Source organism: Biomphalaria glabrata, chromosome 1 (assembly GCF_947242115.1).
Source record: "Biomphalaria glabrata chromosome 1, xgBioGlab47.1, whole genome shotgun sequence".
In the NCBI taxonomy this organism is placed as follows: domain Eukaryota; kingdom Metazoa; phylum Mollusca; class Gastropoda; family Planorbidae; genus Biomphalaria; species Biomphalaria glabrata.
This window is the reverse complement of record NC_074711.1, coordinates 87,101,652-87,124,084: the sequence shown is the minus strand read 5'-3', so window position 1 is coordinate 87,124,084 and position 22,433 is coordinate 87,101,652. Positions and strand designations below refer to the sequence as shown.

General features: G+C 36.4%; 1 protein-coding gene across 1 annotated transcript in view; it reads right to left on the bottom strand.

Annotated features, from left to right (window-relative positions):
- LOC106054276 (parathyroid hormone/parathyroid hormone-related peptide receptor-like) overlaps positions 1-22,433 on the bottom strand; it is a 141,298-nt gene that overhangs the window by 61,852 nt on the left and 57,013 nt on the right. Inside the window, exon 2 of the mRNA XM_056018352.1 lies at positions 9,234-9,356. Within this exon, the coding sequence (XP_055874327.1) occupies positions 9,234-9,356 (123 nt within the window). The remainder of the gene's footprint in view (positions 1-9,233; positions 9,357-22,433) is intronic.

Sequence of the window (22,433 nt, the reverse complement as noted above, 5' to 3'; positions counted from 1 at the left end):
AAAAAATAATATTCGATTAATAATATTCAATAAAATATAAGCATAAATTGTGAGTTATAGTCCTAAATTTATTTAACTAGAAAAATATGAGATAGAGTAAAGGTTGGAAAAAGTCGACTAGGAAAAGATTATCTGACTTTTGAACTCATCTCAACCGTGACTGTTATATTGAAAAATTTCGTTTGAATTATAACTTTTCCAAAGCAGTCTTTCTTAAAATAGTAATGATAAATTTATGTGAAATTACACAAACTTTGTCTGGAAAGGGGAAGGGCGGTAAAATGAAAATGATTATTTCTCCCTCCTTTTTATAATTTCTGCTAATGATTGCATTTTGCATTAAAGAATAGAGGTTGGGCGACTCGATATAAGAATTTACTTTATAGCATATATAAATTATATTAGTGACATTTTTTTAAAATTTTGTAATTTCTTACTATAATACAAAAAGAAAAAGTATTGGTTTATATTTCAACCTATTTTTAGATTATTTCGTGGGGGGGGGGCGGTCCTACTTTTATGGAGAAATCATAGTATGTGAACAAAATTAGTCGAATATCTATATAATATAAACAGGTGGAAGTGCGATACATGCAATCACCTTCCCCCCCCCCCCAAGGGGGGGGGGTCGGCCGAGTGGGGGGGGCGATCGCCCCTACCGCCCCCCCCCCTGGATCCGCCAGTGTCTTAGATGTAGTTTCGGTCTTACTACAATCTTTAAATGTCTCTGTTTCATTTATATATTTCATCATTTAGAGCAGTTTTCATTATCCAGTTATTTATTCCTTTAAATGAATCAACTAATAAATTACATTAATAATCATAAAACATTGTATTGAAAGGTCTAGCCATGCCGGACTTTCCCTGCAATTCCAGACAATACACTTTTTTTATGTTGAACATTTTAATCTGTCCACCTAAGCAGCAAGGCTAACGAATAGTTAGGCATAGCGAAATAGATATCAGGCTTTGCTGTGTGCGTAACGGAGTGTGTATGTGCAATGATGTCAATTGCTTAGGTATCGATTGGACTCACCACGCAGTAAATGGTATGAATTTATCTTGACTCCCAAAGACGTTAAATCTATTGGCAGACGACACGGCCTTCCCAAAGCTGCGCGCTGTGACGTGTAGAGTTTGACAGGCGCGAGCAGCTTTTTATTTATCGGCTGTAATCTTGAAACAACGAAAATAAACAGAATGTAAACAATATTTATGGAATAATAGTTGTCGTTGATCAACTTAACTCCCTTGGAGAAATGGCTCTACTTTTATTATTGTTACAATTCCTGTAATTCGTCTGAAAAAAATCACATGGGTTTAGGACACTGGATGGACCTGAACATGAATTTCGAAAACGGCTCTATTGATCTTCCTAGAAAGTGATCTTTTGGAAAAAAAATAGCTAATGGACCTCATTCACCAATTGTAAACAAACAACATTTAGCCAGGTGATTCTCTATCTTTTCGATGCAAATTACGATCTAATTTTAATACACAGTGGCTATCATGTGACAGTTTTTTTTTTTCGTTGTTTTATCAATATTATCACGTGACTAAATGTCTGTTTACGATTTGTGAATGAGGTCCATTGGCTACATAGCGAAAACTCAGGTTTGACCGTTTTAGTTATTCAAAGTATGATCATCTTAAGGTTAAATTAGGCTCTTTTTAAAGTTAAATAAATTAATCAACGCTCATGTACACACCATGCACCGGTGTTATGGAGTGTTGGTGCGTTTTTATGATATGATCAGGATGAAAGGGGAGCGGGTGGTTTTGGTTGTATAGGTTTTGAAGGAACATTCGGGTATTACGTAACAGTTAAAGGGGCGAGGAGGGTAAACACATTTGTCACGATTTGTTACAAGGGAGGGAGAAGGGGGGGGGTCTGATTTGTTACGTAGCAAAAAAAAATTTTATGTAATAACAAAACTATTTTAGATCATTTTGTCATTTTAACAGTTGTGTTTATGCGCCATCAGCCTTCTTTTTGTTTGTTAACAAATACAGTGGTCACGTGACTTTCGCGGGTCCAACTTTCACTTACCACGGTGTTGTGAAAGAATTTCGCTGTGTGTGTGTGTTTGTCGTGGAGCATAAGTGTCATCCTTAAGTTACGCCTAAATGCTGCGGGTAAGGTCATTGTTTAAAAACAAAAAAAAAACACAAAAAAACTCCGTTTTAGCAACCGTTTGAGAAAAACATTCATAAGAAAGCTAAAAGGATTTTTAAACATAAAAAAAAAATCCCGTTCTCAGTCAGGATTTTGTGATTTTCGATCACAAAGAGAGAGGCGCGAGGGCTGAGCGGTAAAGCGCTTGGCTTCCAAACCGGGGGTCCCCGTTTCAAATCCTGGTGAAGATTGGAATTTTTAAGTTCGGGATATTTGGGCATCTCTGATTCCACCCAGCTCTTATGTTAGTTGAAGACAAGCAAAGGCTTTTATCGTTGTGCTGGCCACATGACACCCTCGTTAACCGTTGGCCACAGAAACAGATGACCTTTACATCATCTGCCCTATAGACCACAAGGTCTGAAAGGAGAACTTTAGTTTTTACCATCAAAAAGGAGATACAAGACACTAATTGCAAATACAAACTTCTTAGTTCTCCTAGCCACCAGAACATTAAGTACAATTTACTTATCTGATATACAAGTTTCACAGTCAACTTTTGAGTGAATCTAGTGTAAACGTATATTTTCTTTTCTAAAGTTCTAATTTGTTTGGTGTGCTATACACATTGTAAGATAACATTCCTTGTGAATGATAGGAGATTATTTTGTTAGAAATGAACGAGTAGTCATTCTCTGGTGCTGCCAGGTTCGAGTTTCGCTAAAGAGATACCAAATTCATCATAGTCCCTTTAACAGTTTCCACTGATGAATTTTCTGGTGATGTGGCAGGTCTGCAGCAGTACCGCCCTCTGACAGGCAACGAGACTCTTTCTAGGAATTTTAAGGGCCTTGAAGGTATCTGTGAGTTCAGTTGTCATTATCCCCTCGACTGATATAACAAAGGGATATATTGCTATTTTAGATAACTTCCCTAAACGCTTTATCTCGAAGCCTAGGTTCCCATATTTTCTTTGTTTTCCCACTTCAGATTTTTTTTAATATTATGAGACAGTGGTACGGCGATGTCATTAATGGTAGCGGCTTTTTCTTTGTTTATCAATAAACAGCAGATCAGGGTGATTAAAATCTACCGTCTTGTTAGTCTAAATAGGTTTATCCCAGTATAATAAGTGATCCGTAGACTTGAGAACCTCTTGTGGCGAGTATTTGTAATAAGGTGTAGTTTACTGTTTCATCAAATTATGTGTGAAAGCCAAGTGTTGTGTAGGCCTATACTTGATTATGGCGACCTAGGTAGGTGGGTTCTGATAAGACTTGAACACTCCTGCCATTTCGAGTTTGATTGACTCACCCACATTTCCACCTTTTTTTGTGTTTTTCGGCCTTATTTCTCTGTCCTGAATTGCTGTAACAGGGCCTTCTGCTACATGGTGGAGATGACCTGCTTTGAGGCATGTTATTATCATGAACAGAAGAATATGGGTCAACATAGAAATGAACCTGTAAGTGATTTTGATTTTGATCGGCACAATTTAGGCCATGTCGTGCCTGCAGTCCCCCAATGACTACTCTCTCTCTCTAAACAGTCATATCATTAAAATCAAGGTCTATTCACAGTTAAAATAGTAAAGGTAGTAAAAATTTATTTATTTGGTAAAAATCTAATGTAAATAGTACATGTCCACAAGCTCATAAATCAGATCTTCGTAGATAGCCCCACTTCCCGGATAAAGCCCAGTATCTTCCCAGGGTCGACATTATCAAATAGTGCTTTTAAATTAGTGGCTCTAAAATATGGACCTGTAAGACTAGTTTGGGGCGAGTCGGTTATTATTTAAATTATCCTTGGCTTTTAGCGAGGTTATTTTAATTGTGTACAATGTTCATCTTTTTGCCTATCCTTTCGGTCGTCTTGCAATATACAGGGGTCAGTGGACCTATGATTTGGAGCCACTGACATACACCATTAAGGTCAGTAATTTTTGAATAGAAATACATCATCATATTTTAGAGTTATGTATGTACACACATTTAGCCACTGTACTGATACCGAATTTGAATTTTTCTTTTTTATCTACACAAGCATTAACGACAACAAAAAGGTTTAATTTTTATAAAGCAAAAAATAATAACAATAAATATGTTTATAGTATTTTTCTTTCAAATCATTTTTTTTTAATTTATTTTTATGGAACTATCCAATAGTTGTATTTCTTTGGTTAAATTTCAAAAGTCAAGGGTAATCTTTCGGCTGGACCTCCTCAGCTACAAAATTAATAATAATTCTGTAATTGTTTCCCCTGTTATCTATGTAAATTTTTTTTTCAAAGTTAATCTGGAACTAGTTTTTTCAATTTATTTTCAATTAATGATCTCTACTTTTCTCACTATTAAAAACAAAAATTACACCCACTATCTTCTGTTTCAAAAGTCTAACATGTAGAGAAGATTTCTTAAGAGTGTATTATTATAATTATCCTTTTTCTTTCTGAACGCCGCAAAATAATAGTTTTAATGCTCACGTAAAGTAAAAAAAAAAAAGACAAATTAAAATAATGTAGAAGAAAATACATTTTGGGAACCACTGTGATGTTATGTGCATGCCTGGAAAATACATTTTGGGAACCACTGTGATGTTATTTGCATGCCTGGAAAATACATTTTGGGAACCACTGTGATGTTATGTGCATGCCTGGAAAATACATTTTGGGAACCACTGTGATGTTATGTGCATGCCTGGAATCCACGTTATCTCGTGTGCGTCGTTAGTAATTAGCTCAGATTTGTCCAATACAAGACCTACATAGCAAAATTTTATAATGGCTCTTTGGGGAACTAAGAAATGGATTTCATTACATATTTTTTTTTTTTAAAACAACATCAAAGATACAATGTCAGGAACAGAAAAAGAAGCTCTAAAGACGCAATATTGGGCTAGAGCTAAATCTTCGTCAGGCCAGGATAGAGATTAGGGAGAAATTGTTTAGAATTTTAAAGGGCGTTGAAATAAAAGAGTCTAAATTAAATTCAACAAAGGCTTTGAGAGTCAACCAGAGGAAAACCCAGGATTCAGCGGTTCTTATTCAGATTGAAACACGCACTGCAAACAACAGTGTAGGCATCTATCATTTGTTTGGACACATCACGAGGTATTGCTGTGTGGTCGAGATCCATCAGAGGATCAAACTTTACAAGTGCTCACTCCTTGCTCCGTGATACTGCATCAGCGCTACTCGTTGGCAGTACGTGAATAAAACATCAAGGCGTTTATATGAAGCTAGTCAGTGGAATTCTCCAAGGGTTGTGTTTGTTCTGTGGCATGTTACTGTTGTTTTTAATTGAAAATTAGTCTATGTAACCATAGCACATTTCCGAAAAGGATCAATAAAGCAGTATTAGTCTTAGTCTTATTCTATTTGAGAGCAGATATATGAAACGGGAAAGTACGCTCAGGGGGGGATAAACATGAAATGAATGGATGATCCTTTTTTTTTTGTCGAAATAGTTCAAAGTTGAGTCGAAGATTCTTGGAAATCCAGGCCCATTGAAGATGTCTTCCACCTGCCTGTCTAAACTGTTCTGTCTGGGTGAGAACCAAGCGAGTGAAGGAAGCGCTGAATGTGATAGAAGTGACAAATGAAAAGATGCAATGACAATAGAGATAGTTTGGCGAGAGATGGTAGTGATGGTATCTAATAACATACATTACAGCTATTCCTGCAGAAGACTTGTGCTAATGTCGTCCAACCTGATAATTAGAGACTCAACTAAGTCATTCATGACCTAGATAATACAAGTTATGCTCTAATTGCATATTCAATGAAATAGCACTTATATTACTCTATCCTAGCATATGGAATAAGAAACCTGCGTTTATCTTTATGTCCACCTTGGCAATCAAATCATAAAATTGAAACTATCTGATATAAACTTTTAACATGTAAATTATGAGTGAGTCGTGGTGTAATTGTATATTTTGCTTTTCTATAGTTATATATTGTTTTGTTTGGTTTAATGCTAAAATTATAAGACAAATGTCTTTATGGATAGTAAAGATTATATATATATATATATATATATATATATATATATATATATTATATGTATATATATATATATATATATATATATATATATTATATGTATATATATATATATATATATATATATATATAATTATATATATATATATATATATATATATATATATATATATATATATATATATAATTATATATATATATATATATATATATGCTGTAAGTAATACTACGTGTTTGATTCTTGATATTGTCGTCTTTTTGGCCATAAATGTCTCTATAAGTTTATTGATATTACCGCTTGTGTTAGTGAAATGTCATCATTTAGGGGTGTGATGATCGTTACATAGGGCAGTGATGTGGGAAATAAATGTATTGATTCCAAGTCTGTGTGCCCTGCTTTGAGTTCACCACCTTTGTACTTCGTGTGTTTCACCTTTTTGCCCTTCGAATGAGGTCAGCGGGACATGACCTTCTAACCTTGAATCAAAATAGATGACAGAATAAATAATTGCCTTTTTCCTTAAATAGTTTTGTCCATTTGGAATAATTTCAAATAAATATTCGATTACCAGCGGCTATGTTGGTTCAAAGAAAATGTTTTAAAAAGTTCGCGCGCTGGTCTCATCGTCTAGCTGCTAGCTTACACATTTTCTTTCATCTCATTGTGAACAAAATATTTTTAAAGTTCATTTCATTCCCATCCGTATATTTCAAAGTCGTTTGATTTTCTCGAAAATTGCTAGTGGTATGCTAGTTGTACATAGGAGGAGATATATAGTGCTAGCTTTGTACTTTGTCCAAAAAACGGTATACGAAATTTGCATAAAACGTGGCGCTGGCTTCGAAGACCGTATTTCATTCAAGTGCAAATTAATGTGTTTAAAGACGTCTATAGACAAGACTTGTGTTCTATATGCTTGAGTCGTGGACGCTGACTGCAGATCTAGAGACGAGGATCCTAGGAATGGAATTAAGATGCTACAGATAGATCCTAATTATCACATTTAAAGACCGCATCACAAACCAAGAGATTAGAGACAGGGTTACTAGAGCTATTGGACCCCACGATGATGTGCTTAGCAAGTTTAAAAAATTGCAAACTAAAGCTCTATGGCCATATTTCAAAATCTTCGGGGCGCAAAGACCTTTCTTCAGGAAACAGTACCAGGAAAAAGAAAAAGAGGCAGACAGAGAAAGCGATGGGAAGACATTATAAAAGAATAGACGGACCTGCCATTAAAAGAGGTTCCATCCAAGTCTAAGACAGAGAGGAATGGAAAAAGACGGTCGACAAATCTTGTGCGGTGCCCCCAAAAGGTCCAACAGTGATAGGTGACAAGGTTTAAACACCTTTAAACATAATAAATTCATAAGCGATACCATATTAACAATGTTCTAGAACTATAGTTCACTTGTAGTAATTTTGTCATCAAAGACATACGGGGCAAAATAGAAGACGAAAACTCAGTTTCGAGAGATTCGAGTCTGCGTTGGGTTTGGCAAAATATGTTGGTCACGGCTAGGACTTCGTAACCACGTAAAATACTGTACTCGTTAATCTTCAGACTTAAAGACAAGCTTTATTATTTCCAACGTATTTTATTTACTAAAAAATAATCAAAACACGAAATATTTAATGTTAATAAGCCAAAGTTGCATGCCCTTGTATCTATGGCCTTTTTCAGTCTCGAAGAGACTTTGGACCTTTTCATAGAAATGAGATGAATGCCTGGGCATTAACGTCGTGGGGAGGATCTCGACCACACAGCAATACCTCGTGATGTGTCCAAACAAATGATAGATGCCTACACTGTTGTTTGCAGTGCGTGTTACAAGCTGAATAAAGACTTCTAAATTCTGGGTTTTCCTCGTGGTTGAATTTTAAAGCCTTTCCCATCTTTTGGGTATAGCCGCAATGCAGCAGAGATCTGAGGTCTCTGAGTTTTCATTTTACTTTCTGGGGTTAATAGTTCTGCCTGGCCCAACATCTGAGTCACACGTAAGGGCCAGGAGTTGAACTGGTGCCATCGGAAGCATTTTGAAAGTTACTGGAGATCTGTGGTGCTTGTATCCATTCACGCAATGACAACCTATGGAGCTCTAAATTCTATAAGAGTTAATAAGCTAATAAATGTCCTTTCAGCCTTATGTATCTTAATGAGTATTAGTAATTATGTGCTTAAAAGATTTTTTCAGAAGAGACACATATCACACTGGCTAGAAAGGAAATGTCACGTCAGACAGAGGGTTTCAAATATGCTAGCTAGATTTAGAGTTATTCTCCTATTCCACTCTACGACACTTTCCAAACATCTTCTATTAATTATATCCACAGAGGACAAGTACAGTGTAAACTTAGTTTGCCAGCTTTGTACTTTGTCCAAAAAACGGTATACGAAATTTGCATAAAACGTGACGCTGGCTTCGAAGACCGTCGTTCATTCAAATGCAAATTAATGTGTTTAAGGACGTCTATAGACAAGACTTGTGTTCTAGTGTCCAGTTGAGCTTGTCAAATACAATTACACTTCGTCTGTTGTCTAGACACACCACGGAGGCTACCGAATCTTCAAAGAGTCACATTTTATACAATGACTTAACTATGAAGAACTTATTAGATTCATATTGTCTTTGAAAAAATAACAACGACTGTTATACATCCAGAGATTTGAATTTCAATACATAATTATTTTTTTTACAGTCTGCTTTTCCTTTTGTTTGTCACCTATAATTCTCAGAAACTAAAAGCGCCATTATGAATTCGATCTTGATTTATTTACAATCGACTACTTTTGATCTCCTGAAAGCTAATATTTTTTATGCAATTTTGTTAGGCCATATAATAATACTCCTTTTAAAGCAAGATTTAGAGTCTTTATAGTTCAACGACCAACCGCCTTAGCTCTCCATAAGAAATGGGTGCTGTCAGAAGCATGCTTAAATTTCCGAAATTCAAAATCGATCTCCTAGACTTCTAAAGTGAAACTCTTCAGTTCTAATGCCAAGCGCTTTATAGCACTGCCACCAGGGCCGCTGAATTTTCCATGAAAAGATTACTCTGAGTAGGAACTGATTTAGTTGTCCAATGGGGTAAAGAAAAAAACAACTCACCTGAGGTGTCGAAACGGTCAATATAACCTGGACATCTCATAGTAGCCACTGTGTTAGGTCTGGTTGCATTCCAGCACATAACATTGTCCCAGACAATACCACACCATCCCTTCCGGTCATCGTCTGAAAAATCAAAGCATCAAAAGATAATATGATGTTAATGTCGAAGATCGATTTACTAAAAGAAAATGAATAAGATAATGTAATCTAATTAAATAATAGCTCAGAAATAGACAGCTCAATGGCAAAACTCGACCAAACATAGTATCTAGTTGATCCTCAGGATATGAGCCCGGTCGTTTGATATGCGCTCTGGAACAGGGCCGGATTTTAGAGTGGTCAGGTGGGGCTACTGGCCAGGGACCTCCACATTAGAGAAAAAATCCGGGTCAGAAAATGAACTTTTTCGTTGTATAAATATTTTTTCGGATTTTTACCTACAATACTTTAAATCTCCAGTTGACTACAATGTCTTGGTTACAAGTGTCTGCTTAGAGTGTGATAGTAATATACAACAGTAGCTCCGAATTTACTATTAATTGATAATCTTGTTTGGTATCTTGAACAAGGGAAAGAATTCGTACTTCACAGATGTGCTGGTATAAATGAATTAGTCCCCTTGACGACTCTTGAGCTTTGAATGAACATTAAAAAAAAAAACGATCCTGCAAATATTCACCAAGATACTCCATTCTTCCCTCCCCCTTTCATAACTGATCTAGAAAAGTTGATAGGACCATGGTGCGTTAAAAAAGCTAAAAGCTGAACAAAAACAATTGGTAAAAATATTTCTAATCGCACATATTTGTCGATGGCTAATATATAGGCACTATTACACAAAACTAATTGAGACAATTACACACCTAATATAGGCTTTGTGTTTTTTAAAAAGTTTGTTTTTTGTTTGTTTTCCTCCAACCAACCTTTGAAAGCTTAATAAAGACAGAAGAATAGACAGAAAGCCTACAAACTACAAATAAAAAGATTTACTCTTGTATTAGCATACATGCAAGTGATAAGGCTGCCTTTGTCTTGCGGTATGCGCGCTGGACTGTCCTTCAGTCGTCCAGGGTTTATACCTTGCCCGCTGCCATCCCACGTCGTAATTTTTTTTAAAACAATTTTCACAATTTAACAATATTGTTTTGTTTGGCCACAATGCACAAGTGCTACAAAGACGTTCAATGATTCAAAGCTACAAATAATTACAGTATACAAATAATCAACATATTCAAGATAATGAACATGAAAACAACAGAAAGTAATAACGATGAAAGTGATAACATTGATTAAAAATTAGAATTATAACATAATAATAAATATTGAAACCGCACTTATCAGTTCACACGATTCACGTACAGCGAAAAAGTTAAAAGCAAACTTTTCTGATGCAGGAGTATAGGAAATACGATAAACATGCCTCGATAGAGAACAACACCGGACTGATAAGTTAACTTAAGCCTATTTTGTGTTAATTGTTTGTCTTTTTTTGTTTAGTTTTTTGTTAATGAAGGCCTCGTGGCCCAAACGTCCTTTGTTTACCTGGTCCGGCAGGGTTACATAAATGCATGTTATCTTATTTTCTTATCTTATATAATACAGACGTTACTTCGAAAAAGAAGATGATTACGTCCTACGCGTCATGCATTTGGTCATGCATATTAACCAATGACTTAAATTCTGCCAAGTCACTGGTTTTCCTGGCTAGCTCAGGCAACCCATTCCATGCTCAAATAACATTAGGGAAGAAGGAGCATTTGTACAAAATTGTTCTAGCATATGGGACGAGGAATGTGCCTTTATCTTTGTGTCTGTCAGAGTATTTTATTAAATTTTGTTTTTGTATTTGAAGATTATGGTTCAGTGTTTTATGTATAATTGCTACTTTACTTTTGAGTCTTCTGTCCTGAAGGCTTTCTAAATTTAGTGATTTTACTAAAGGTCTTACTCTAGTCAAATGTGAATATTAGTTTATTATGAATCTCACTGCTCTATTTTGTGTCTGTTCCAGTTTCTTAATGTTTTCTTGAGTTGAGGGGTCCCAAACGGAGGATGCAATTCTAGTATTGGCCTATCTTTATCGTATTTTCTCTACAGTGAAATAGTTATGTAACTCCCAACAGCACTCTGGTTCAGCAGGGTTTCCTGTATGTATGTTTATTGTATTTTCAAACACTTACAACTCTCGTCAATGCTCGATGACCGCTTAGTTAGAAAACGTAAGGATGAAAGTAGAGTGCAAACGAATACAGTAGACTTCGGATAATCAGTCCAAATAACCGAATGGTCCTATTAACCGAATTTAACTGTATACATAGTAGACTTCGGATAATCAGTCCAAATAACCGAATGGTCCTATTAACCGAATTTAACTGTATACACAGTAGACTTCGGATAATCAGTCCAAATAACCGAATGGTCCTATTAACCGAATTTAACTGTATACATAGTAGACTTCGGATAATCAGTCCAAATAACCGAATGGTCCTATTAACCGAATTTAACTGTATACACAGTAGACTACGGATAATCAGTCTAAATAACAGAATGGTCCTATTAACCGAATTTAACTGTATACACAGTAGACTTCGGATAATCAGTCCAAATAACCGAATGGTCCTATTAACCGAATTTAACTGTATATACAGTCGACTTTGGACAATCAATCCAAATAACCGAATGGTCCGAATAAACGAATTCGACTGTATATTATATGTTTTAATTGTATATTCCAGTTACTAAAAGACTGACCCATTTCTTTCTTCTAACAATGTGACCTAAATTTAAAAGTTTGAAAGACTTTTCGACAATTCTGGCAAAAAAAAAAAAAAAAAAAAGGGTCCACTAAATGACCTTGACCCATTTAAGTGTTATTTTTTTAAAGCTGGGTCTTGGTCAAATGATAAGAAGATCAAAAGATTAGAAATTTTAGAAACTGACCAGACTGGACTCGAAAAAGGACACGATCTCGTGGGTTAATCCGGACACCAGAGATTTAACTTAGAGGATTGGACTAATATGATCACTTTCTAGATTGAATACGATAAGCAGAGATTAATAGTTGCCATAATTTGAAGATACTATCACATGTAATAAGGTATTGCCTTCGACTCCGAAGATTAAGGATGAGTGCGGTATTTCACATGACCATGCCAACCAGGTTGCGACTTGTATATTTTTGTCCCATTTTAGTGCACAGTGTCCACTGGTGGCGTATTTTAACTTTCTTTTTGATGTCTGCACATGGCCTCGGTGAAATGTTGTTTTTTTTTAATTTAATAATTTTGTTTAAAGTGGTATAGTCTTTTTTTTATTAGCATTTTTTAAAATTCAGCGTATATATTTCAATATCAAGAGCTCAACACATACATGTTAGCGGATTTGCATCCAGACGATAAATTGTATATAGTTCGATGTATTATTTGTGGTGAGTGGGTATACTTTAGTAAACTATTTTTAATATTTTAAATAAATTATACATTAACAGAAAAATTGGTTTTAGGCCCTATGAATATTGATCTTCAAAGAATTTATATTACTTAGAAACCTTAAATGTACAAGTCATACTTTCCCTTGCAATCCCTATTTAGTGGTTGAACTATTTTTTGCATCTGCCTTTTTTGTCTTCTCCATCCTCTCTCTCTCTCTCCCTTATGGGCGTAGCTAGGAATTTTCCATTGTTTGGGGGCCCGGGGGCTCGACCTCTTCGGGGGCCCCTGCATTTTTCGTAATATTTCATTTTGAATGTAAAAAATCCAGGGGGTTTTCAAATTCTCCATCTCCTCTCACCACTCTAACTACGCCACTGCTCTTCCTCTCTCTCTCTCTCTATTTTTGAATTTTGTCTCAAGGCTTTACCCCACCCACATTGGAGCCAGATGATAAAGTGTTTGCTGACCACCACTTAACGATGAGAAGTGGATCATGAGAGGTCCAGCCATGGATTATCCCTGACTAATATCTTCCGCCTGTCCAGTTGTATTGATTTTTTTGCTTCTCTTTTTTTTTTTACTCACTCTGCATGAGGTTGTTGTGTTTTAATTATTTCAGAAACATCAGTAAATCTTATGGCGCAAATCTCCTTGTACTTTGAAGCCCAGTGATGTAGCTCCCTGCAGTAGTATAGACTAATGATGTACACCAGTGGTGTAGCCCCGTACAGCGATATAGTCTAGTGGTGTAGCCTAAAGACGCCTTACATTTTTCGGCATGAGAACCATTTAATCAACTTTCAGTTTAAAATCAAAATAAAAAGAGCGCGGTGGCTGACTGCCTAAACGCATGGCTTCCAAACCTGGGGTCCTGGGTTCGAATCTAGATGAGGACTGAGATTTTAAATTTCGGGATTTTTTTTGCGCGTCACTGAGTCCACCCAACTCTAATGGTTGCCTAACTTTAGTAAAGGCGGTTGGTCGTTACGCTGACCACGTGACAACCTGCTCGTTGACCCAAAGAAAAAAATGACTTTAACATCATCATTACAAGGTCTGAAATGGGAACTACTGATACATGCTGGATAACTTAATTTGGCTTTTAAAACATGCAAAATATTAATGGATGGTGGCTGCGGAACGGTTGCCTTGCTACTGCTAATTACAGCAAGAACCAAGAACAGTAATTGTTTGTTTCCCAACTGCTACGTCAAACATTACTGTAATGCTTCTAAAACATGGCTCAGATTATATTTTTGTTTCGTTTTTTTCTCATCAACTTGCCATTAATTGTTCATTAGAAGCACACTGAAGCGTGACCGTGACCTAATTTCATCCCCCCCCCCCAAGTCCTTCATCACGCTGCCCAAGTAACAGAAAAACTTTTTTTTTTCTGTTACCTGAACTCCGCCCTCTCTACAGCACTGGACACTTTGTGTCATAATGATCGACGAGCTGAATGTCAAGGTCGCACTTTCTCTGTGGGGCATCCGCTAACCACGCTCATAATAACCAGTCTGAAGGAGGACAGTCAGAGGCGTAGATGAAAAGGAGAAATAGGGGAGGCTGTAGGGGAGGCAGTAGGGGGTCCGGCCGTGCCTTAACAAACTATGGCGCTGAAATTTTTTTTCATATGTGTCCAAGTGACTTAACGCTAAGCTTGGAAAAGTTTTTTTACAAGACAAGAAAATCTGCAATGTCAGGGAATGGAGTCAATATAAAAAGTCATTTATTATAGATGTTAGCAAGCCGAGGTCATAGTGACCGAGTGGTCGAAAGTTTGGCTGTTGTCACTAGATTTCTGTGACTCGTGTTTGGCTTGTAGACGTTGGACTGGTGGTCCGGTCTTATCCCTCATACAGCTTCCATACCATTTATTTCATCGCCCCAAACTTTCATCGAAATATTAAACGTAAGCAACAGAGAGCTAATCCCATCATGGTGGTCGCCTGGTCGTGTGGTATGCGCATCAGACGATGGTCTTAAGTTCGAACTATGCCCGCTGCCATCCCTTCCAGTCGTGCAGGACATGTGGACTAGGACATAATGACCTTCATCAGGACGTTTGGACTAGAACATACTGACCTTCATGCAGGACGTTTGGACTAGAACATACTGACCTTCATGCAGGACGTATGGACGACTAGGACATAATGACCTTCATGCAGATCTTTGGACTAGAACATAATGACCTTCATGCAGGACGTATGGACTAGGACATAATGACCATCTAGCAGAACGTATTGACTAGGACATAATGACCTTCATGTAGGACGTTTGGACTAGGACATAATTACCTTCATGCAGGACGTATGGACTAGGACACATAATGACCATCTAGCAGAACGTTTGGACTAGGACATAATGACCTTCATGCAGATCTTTGGACTAGAACATAATGACCTTCATGCAGGACGTATGAACTTGTACACATTATGACCATCTAGCAGAACGTTTGGACTAGGACATAATGACCTTCATGCAGATCTTTGGACTAGGACATAATGACCTTCATGCAGGACGTATGGACTAGGACACATAGTGACCATCTAGCAAAACGTTTGGACTAGGACATAATGACCTTCATGCAGGACGTATGGACTAGGACATAATGACCATCTAGCAGAACGTTTGGACTATGACATAATGACCTTCATGCAGATCTCTGGACTAGAACATAATGACCTTCATGCAGGACGTATGGGCTAGGACATAATGACCATCTAGCAGAACGTTTGGACTAGGACATAATGACCTTCATGCAGATCTTTGAACTAGAACATAATGACCTTAATGCAGGACGTATGGACTAGGACACATAATGACCATCTAGCAGAACGTTTGGACTAGGACATAATAAGCTTCATGCAGATCTTTGAACTAGGACATAATGACCTTCATGCAGAACGTGTAGACTAGGACATAATGACCATCTAGCAGAACGTTTGGACTAGGACATAATGACCTTCATGCAGATCTTTGAGCTAGGACATAATGTCTTTCATGCAGGACGTATGGACTAGGACACATAATGACCTTCATGCAGGACGTATGGACTAGGACATAATGACCTTCATGCAGGACGTTTGGACTAGAACATACTGACCTTCATGCAGGACGTTTGGACTAGAACATACTGACCTTCATGCAGGACGTATGGACGACTAGGACATAATGACCTTCATGCAGATCTTTGGACTAGAACATAATGACCTTCATGCAGGACGTATGGACTAGGACACATAATGACCATCTAGCAGAACGTTTGGACTAGGACATAATGAGCTTCATGCAGATCTTTGAACTAGGACATAATGACCTTTATGCTGAACGTGTAGACTAGGACATAATGACCTTCATGCAGAACGTGTAGACTAGGACATAATGACCTTTATGCTGAACGTGTAGACTAGGACATAATGACCTTTATGCAGAACGTGTAGACTAGGACATAATGACCTTCATGCAGAACATTTGGACTAGGACGTAATGACTATCTTTCGGAACATTTGGACGGTTGATTCTGTTTCAAAACCCATACACTGCCTTTAATCTTGAGTTCCTTCTTGATTTTGGCTAAGCTCTTTACTTAGAGCTAATACAGATTTTAAAATGTGTATCCCACTTTCGGTTAGAGTGTTTAGAAGGCCACCATAAAGCGCTGTTCGTGTGTTAGAATGGGTGGGGGAGTGAATGTTTATGTGAATGCTGTTCGTATTTGCATCTCTATTGTTATTGTTATAGTGGTAATGATGAGGTGGACAATGGTAGTCAAACTGAAGTTCTAACTGTTCGAGCCAACACATTTATCTTATCTTATATCTTATAGACAAACATTTGCATGACAGGTTGCTAAGAGACATCTGTAAACACATTTTTTTTTATTTCGTAGAGAAATAGAAAAAGGAATAAAATACGCCCCTGTTTTTTCTGGCCCCTCCCACACACAGACACACGCACACACCCCTGTGTCGTAGAATACATAAACACAAACACATGCACCTACATACGCATACAAAGTGTATTCGAAAAAAAAATGTCTGTTAGAGACACTAAAAAAAAAAACAATCTTGTATACCGTCAAAATAAAACAGTCTCCGACAGCATTTTCCACTTCGAGAGATTGTGATTCAAACCAACATCGTAATTAACCCATTCACGTCTGACATAAGAAAACGGTTGAAGCAGTTACAAGAAAAAGAAAAAAGGTTCAGATTAAAAGGGATAGAGAACTAGTGGTGTAGAGATAATTAACAAAGCTAGAGCCCAAAAGAAAGTAAATAAAAATAAAGAGAATTTGTATAACTTCAAACTCAAGGGCCAACCAATGAGTTATCTGTTTCCTAGCAATGCAGATAAATAATTTTATTTATAGTTAAAAAAAATAAAAACAAAAAACTCTCTCGTTTTGAAGAAATTTCCTTAATTATTTTTAATAAATCATAAATGCTCACAAATACCCAGATACTCTCCTGGCCTAGCGATGTCTACGCCTCTGCCATCTTGCATGTTAAAAAGAGCCGTTTAAAGAGCGAGGTGGAATTCGAACTCATACCCACCAGATTGACGGCCGACGTGATCAGTTGATGAAGTTAGCAATGTGACCATGTAAGATGTCAGTTAGACGAGTCATGTAAGTAACCACGTATTATGTTATTTATCATGTACAAAGTATTTACATATATGTTCATAGAAGTCGGATTTATCTTATATCTTAAATGTAAATAAACCCCGTATTCTATATGGAACAGTTAAGCTATCACGTGTCACGTCTGCAAGTAGTTCCGGCGATTGTTGTTACATATATGTTCATAGAAGTCGGATTTATCTTATATCTTAAATGTAAATAAACCCCGTATTCTATATGGAACAGTTAAGCTATCACGTGTCACGTCTGCAAGTAGTTCCGGCGATTGTTGTTGTCCAGTCTCCGGGCTGTAACACTGCATCCTAAAAAAAATAGTCCTGATGTTTACGATAACATTGACAAAAATCGTAACATTAAACCAACTTTTTTTTTGTTTCTGCGGTAGTTTCTTAGCTGAGCGCTGGGCCTAGGACCAATGTGTCGGTTAATCTGTTCACCATACTCGTTGGGTTTCAAGAACAAAGACTATTTAATGGAGACGTAGTTTTAAATACAGTTCCCTTAACCAAATATATTGCCGCTTTCGAGTTAGAATATAAAGGTATGTCCTCAGACTTCTCATTATTTATACATTGGATACTAGATCTAACTGCGCGGATAGTTTCGGCGTATGAATATTGTCAGTTTAGGCACGAGACTAATTACTTCCATTAGTGACAGTTTGGACCCGAAGGTATCGATGAATTCGCCGAGAGAGTAGTTATGTACTTTTAGGGACGATTCCTTTACGTGCGTGTCATGGGTTGATATGAGGATCTAATCAAGCGAGTAATCGATACCAACTTTAATATCGATTCGGTAACTCTACAAGTACAGATTTATATTGTCTCTGGGTCGCTACAGTGCCTGTTTTAATATGAAGTAAAATATGGATCTCTTCAGCTTCAGGTTAGCCTTTTGGGGTTTTGTTTTAAAACATGAAAGCTGGTTTAAATATATATTAAAATGCACCCAAATATTAAGGGTTTATTTATGAACTAGTTTCTTTATGATAAAATTAGTTTTACTTGTACAATTTAAAATCCTTTCTGTATATCTCTATGTACAAGTGTCAGGCGCTTGTCTTGAAAAGTAGCAGTGGATTGAAACAAATGGTGGGAAGTTAGGCAAGAGTCAGCATTGTCGCCCTCAGCAACTTCCGAAGCGATTTGCGGAAAAGAAACATGAAAAAGAAATATAGCATGTCAATGTGTCTATGTGTATTAAGTTGTAATTACTTCTAATCATATGCTTTACATTTAGTTACGCCTCTGACGAAGGATGTACAGTTAGTTACGCCTCTGAAAACGGTTGTATATTTAGTTACGCCTCTGGCAACAGTTGTACATTAAGCAACGCCTCATACAAAGGATATACATTATTCTACGCCTCTGATAGGACTAAAGAGCTGTTTAAAAGGAGGCAACATAATTTTTAAACCTAAAAAAGAGATTTAGAAAAACTCAAAACCTAGGTTAGGGTTAGGGTTACTAACAAATCATTTCTCAGGACAATAGCGTGGGTGGAAAGGAAAGAGGCGTACTATAACATTTGCAACACCATGATCTGACGTCGCAATGACTGGATCTAGCGAATTCCTTGTTTATTTGAAGTCGTTTGACGTAGAAAGAACAAAAACACAAGACATAAATTGAAATATGCGACGGAATGTGTTTCCTATCGATTAATGTTATTTCTAAATATCAAATAACACAGTATTATGGAATTGGTTTCATAAATTTACATGAGAATTCTGATTAAAATGTGAAATTTACAACTGACTGCACCGATGTTTCTTCTCCGCCCCTAGATCTATAGTTATCTTCTGAACGTAGGGAGAAAGTGATAACATCTTTTTACAATCTTATCTAAAATATTGCAGACGCTACTTCAAACCAGAAGATAATTACGTCCTACGCATTTCATGTGTCGATCTAGTCATGCATGTCAATCAATGACTTAAACTCTGCTAAGTCGTTGGTTTTCAGGGCTGATTCAGGCAGCCTATTACATTCTCTAATGGCACTAGGGGAGAACGAGCACTTGTATGAATTTGTTCTAGCGTATGGAATAAGAAATGTGCCTCTATCTTTGTGTCTTTCTGAGTATTTCATTTAGGTTTTGGTTTTCTATATGTAAATTATGGTTTAGTGTTTGATGTATTATAGCTGCTTTACTTTTTATTCTTCTGTCCTGAAGTGTCTCTAAGTTTTAGGGATTTTACTTAAGGTGTTACTCTAATCAAATTGGAATTTTCATTTGTTATCAATATTGAAAATTATTTCAGCCTAGTCTCTAAATGGCACATTCTTTGAACTATATTGTCAAAAAGGCTCGAAGCTTTACTTTCAAGTTTTGTTTTTACTCGGAATTATCTTCCAACTCTGAGAATATGTCTTCATGGCACTCATAGTTTATGAAGACCTCACTTGAAGAATACTATCAGTTTTACAAAGTAACGCAAAGTATAGTTCTTATCTTGACACGCACATGCTGACACCTATGACTTAATTTGAACCGCGGACCTACTGATCAATATTGTAAGTGTAACAAAATACAAGAGTAACTTCCGTATTTGCATTCGGCCTATCACGTGACGTTACTTCTGACGGCCGAAGCGAGGCTCGAGTAATCAGCTGATGAAAGATGATCTCGTTCTTGCATTGAGAGAGACCACGAGACATTCTGGACAGTTCTCTTTTCTTGAGGCTGCATCACATCTCGCGTCTGACACTCCCTTTGTCTATTTGGCCAGAAATATTCTCATCCGACCGGAAATACGAAGGGCGATGACGTGGTCATAAACTAGCTGTGTATTCTTTTTTTTTTTTTTTTTGCTATCTACAGTGTAAGGACACGAATAAAAAAATATCTTGCTTCTAAAAATAGACTTCGATTTATTTTGTTTCATCAGTACCTTGCCCCTTCCACAAAATTCTTTTTAAAAAAAACTTAAAAGGCTGTGACCTTGTCACTTATCCATAGTAACTTTTGGCTTCCCCCCCCCCCCCCCCCATCGGTTTAAAACTTTTTTTTTTCCTTTGCAGTATTTTATCTTTATTAATTTTTTTATTCGATACATATTTTTTCGAATTAGTGGATTTGTCACGCTCTTCTAATTAATTGTTAATAATTAGAATATTTATGTAAATTTTTGAAACCAATTCTATAATACTGCATTATTTGATATTTAGAAATATCATTAATCAGAAAGTGCTGCTAGGCCACATACACAACACAGTGATAATAGTATTTTAATCTCCTTGTTTTTTTTTATTGACAAAAAAACAAACTCTAGCGTCATTGACATAGCTGTGCCACTATCCCATAAAATAAACAAAAAACGAAATGGAAAAACAAAGAAAATATGGGAACCTAGGCTTGGAGATTAATCTTAATTCGAAACAAAGATAGATGGTCGAGTTCCACAATATTTCAAAACGAGCTTAGCGTTTTCTTTTTTATACTTTTACTTCTTTTAACCTAGTTATTATTTTGCAACAACATTAAAGTACAAAGCCACAGCCAATACATATATTGCCATCCAACTTGCCAGTAGGGGCCCGACATAATAATAATAATAATAATAATAATAATCTTTATATATATAGAGGTTTTGCTCTTCAAGGACACTATACCATCAAATTTATTAAAATTTGTATTAATATTTTTTTTATCAAGTATATGTCTTATTTGTATAATAGTTTTATACTTACAATGAAATAATAAGCTAAATTTAAAATACGGTCGAATATGTTTTAGAAGGAAAAATGGAACTTACTAATAAGCAAAGTGTTCCTCTAAATTCTCCAAGTGTGCAAAGTATTCATTTAAATACTCCGAATTTGCCAAATGTTCAGCTAAATTCTCTGAATATACCAAGTGTTCTGCTAAATACTTCGAATGTGCCAAGCATTCAGGTATATTCTCTAAATGTGCCAAGCGTTCATGTATATTCTCTAAATGTGCCAAGCGTTCATGTATATTCTCTAAATGTGCCAAGAGTTCAGATAAAATCTCTGAATGTGCAAAGTGTTCTGCTAAATACTCCGAATGTGTAACGTGTTCAGCTAAATAACCTGAATGTGCCAAATGTTCGTCTAAATTCTCTGAATGTGTAACGTGTTCCGCTAAATACTCCGAATGTGTAACGTGTTCCGCTAAATAACCTGAATGTGCCAAATGTTCGTCTAAATTCTCCGAATGTGTAGCGTGTTCCGCTAAATAACCTGAATGTGCCTAATGTTCGTCTAAATTCTCTGAATGTGTAACGTGTTCCGCTAAATACTCCGAATGTGTAACGTGTTCCCCTAAATAACCTGAATGTGCCAAATGTTTGTCTAAATTCTCCGAATGTGTAGCGTGTTCCGCTAAATAACCTGAATGTGCCAAATGTTCGTCTAAATTCTCTGAATGTGTAACGTGTTCCGCTAAATACTCCGAATGTGTAGCGTGTTCCGCTAAATAACCTGAATGTGCCAAATGTTCGTCTAAATTCTCCGAATGTGTAGCGTGTTCCGCTAAATAACCTGAATGTGCCAAATGTTCGTCTAAATTCTCCGAATGTTTAGCGTGTTCCGCTAAATAACCTGAATGTGCCTAATGTTCGTCTAAATTCTCTGAATGTGTAACGTGTTCCGCTAAATACTCCAAATGTGCATAGTTTAAGTAAATAGAGACTAAAAATAACAGTCAATACTAGCTAGTTAAGTACAAAGAATCAATATCTCTACGATGGTTTATATATGAATCCAACGTCTTCGGTGTTCAGTAGAGTCAAAAGACACGCCAATGCACTTCATTTGAGTAGTTCTATGAATGAAACTCTTGGCCAGGAGTCTCTCAGTGCGTATAAATCATTCTGTATAGCTTCCGTCACCTCACGGTCAAGAAGAACTCCCCCCACGGTGTTCGCTAATTAAATTGTGGATCTCTAGCAAACAGTACTTGTAGCAAGAGGTCAATATTAAGAATAGATCAACTTCTTGCAGGAACAAAAAAAAAAAAATGTTATAGAAATTTTACAAAAGACTTTATGATACTCAAATATATTTGAAAATGCGATTTGATTTTTTTTTGTTAGTTGTAATTATAATATCCTTACCTTATGACTTAAAATAAAAACAACTATAAAAAACAAGC